General features: G+C 43.1%; 1 protein-coding gene across 1 annotated transcript; it reads left to right on the forward strand.

Moving 5' to 3' along the window:
* Positions 1-232: 232 nt before the first annotated feature.
* Positions 233-919, forward strand: LOAG_19241 (hypothetical protein; the record flags this gene model as incomplete). Its single annotated transcript, XM_020451893.1, has 3 exons — positions 233-360; positions 553-722; positions 810-919. The coding sequence occupies 3 exons, from the start codon at positions 233-235 to the stop codon at positions 917-919; spliced, it is 408 nt and encodes a 135-aa protein (XP_020304300.1).
* Positions 920-933: the final 14 nt, after the last annotated feature.

The following is a 933-nucleotide window of genomic DNA, read 5'->3' on the forward strand; positions in this document are numbered from 1 at the left end:
CGACGCCAGCCAACTCCGCCACCATCTCGCGAACAAGTTAGAAGCGTTTCCATCAATTTTCTGGAGGGACAACGAGATCTGGAACGGGAAGTAGAAAATCGAAACCAGTTCGCGCTCCACCTCCTTGAACAACAACAGCAACAACAAGCGGAGTTGCACCAATATTTTAGAGGAGGAAGAACCAGTACCGGCACTGGTTGACACTCCGGTCAGCCGGGAGGAGGTGGAGGAGATGGAGGAGATGGCGGAGTTACGGCAGATACCGTACGATGAAAATGAAGCAGATTTTAATGGGACACCAGGAGCGTCGGCAGGAAGTTCAGAACGCGACGAAGTTGAAAGCATCCGCGAAATAGTACTGTAAGTTTCATTTCTAATTGTGCAGATGTGACAACAACCATTCATAGATACTTGTCTTTTAATTGTTTTGCAATGCAGTTATTTCTTAATTGTAGTGTGCTTGCAAATGAGCATGTTGAATAAACAGTTAAGTTTATAAGAACTACTTTAAAAGCACTGAAAGAATGATGTCTAGTCATGAATATTTTTCAGGCGTTCTCGGACAATACGAATTCCAATTGTGGAAGAACGACCAGTAGCCCCGGAAGCTTTCCACGCGCCGGAAGTGGAGGGATTACCGGCACAATATCAACAGCTGCTGGTGACGCCACCAATTGACCCGTACATTGTGATTCGAAATGCTGACGGGTCAACCACAATTGGTAAATTTAATTATATTTTATTAGTGAATGGGAAAGTTTCACATAGATATTATGTATGAATCCAATACGAATTTGTCATATTTTCAGAGTGTGGCATGTGTCCGAAAGAATTTGGAACCTTAAAGGGATGGCGAATCCACGCTAGCAAAGTACATAGACAAAGTGGTAAGTTTATCTTCGAACTTCAGTATACGTAGAGAGAAGTTTTGAA

The sequence above is a fragment of the Loa loa genome (genome assembly GCF_000183805.2).
Source record: "Loa loa unplaced genomic scaffold supercont3.3704, whole genome shotgun sequence".
Classification (NCBI taxonomy): Eukaryota; Metazoa; Nematoda; class Chromadorea; order Rhabditida; family Onchocercidae; genus Loa; species Loa loa.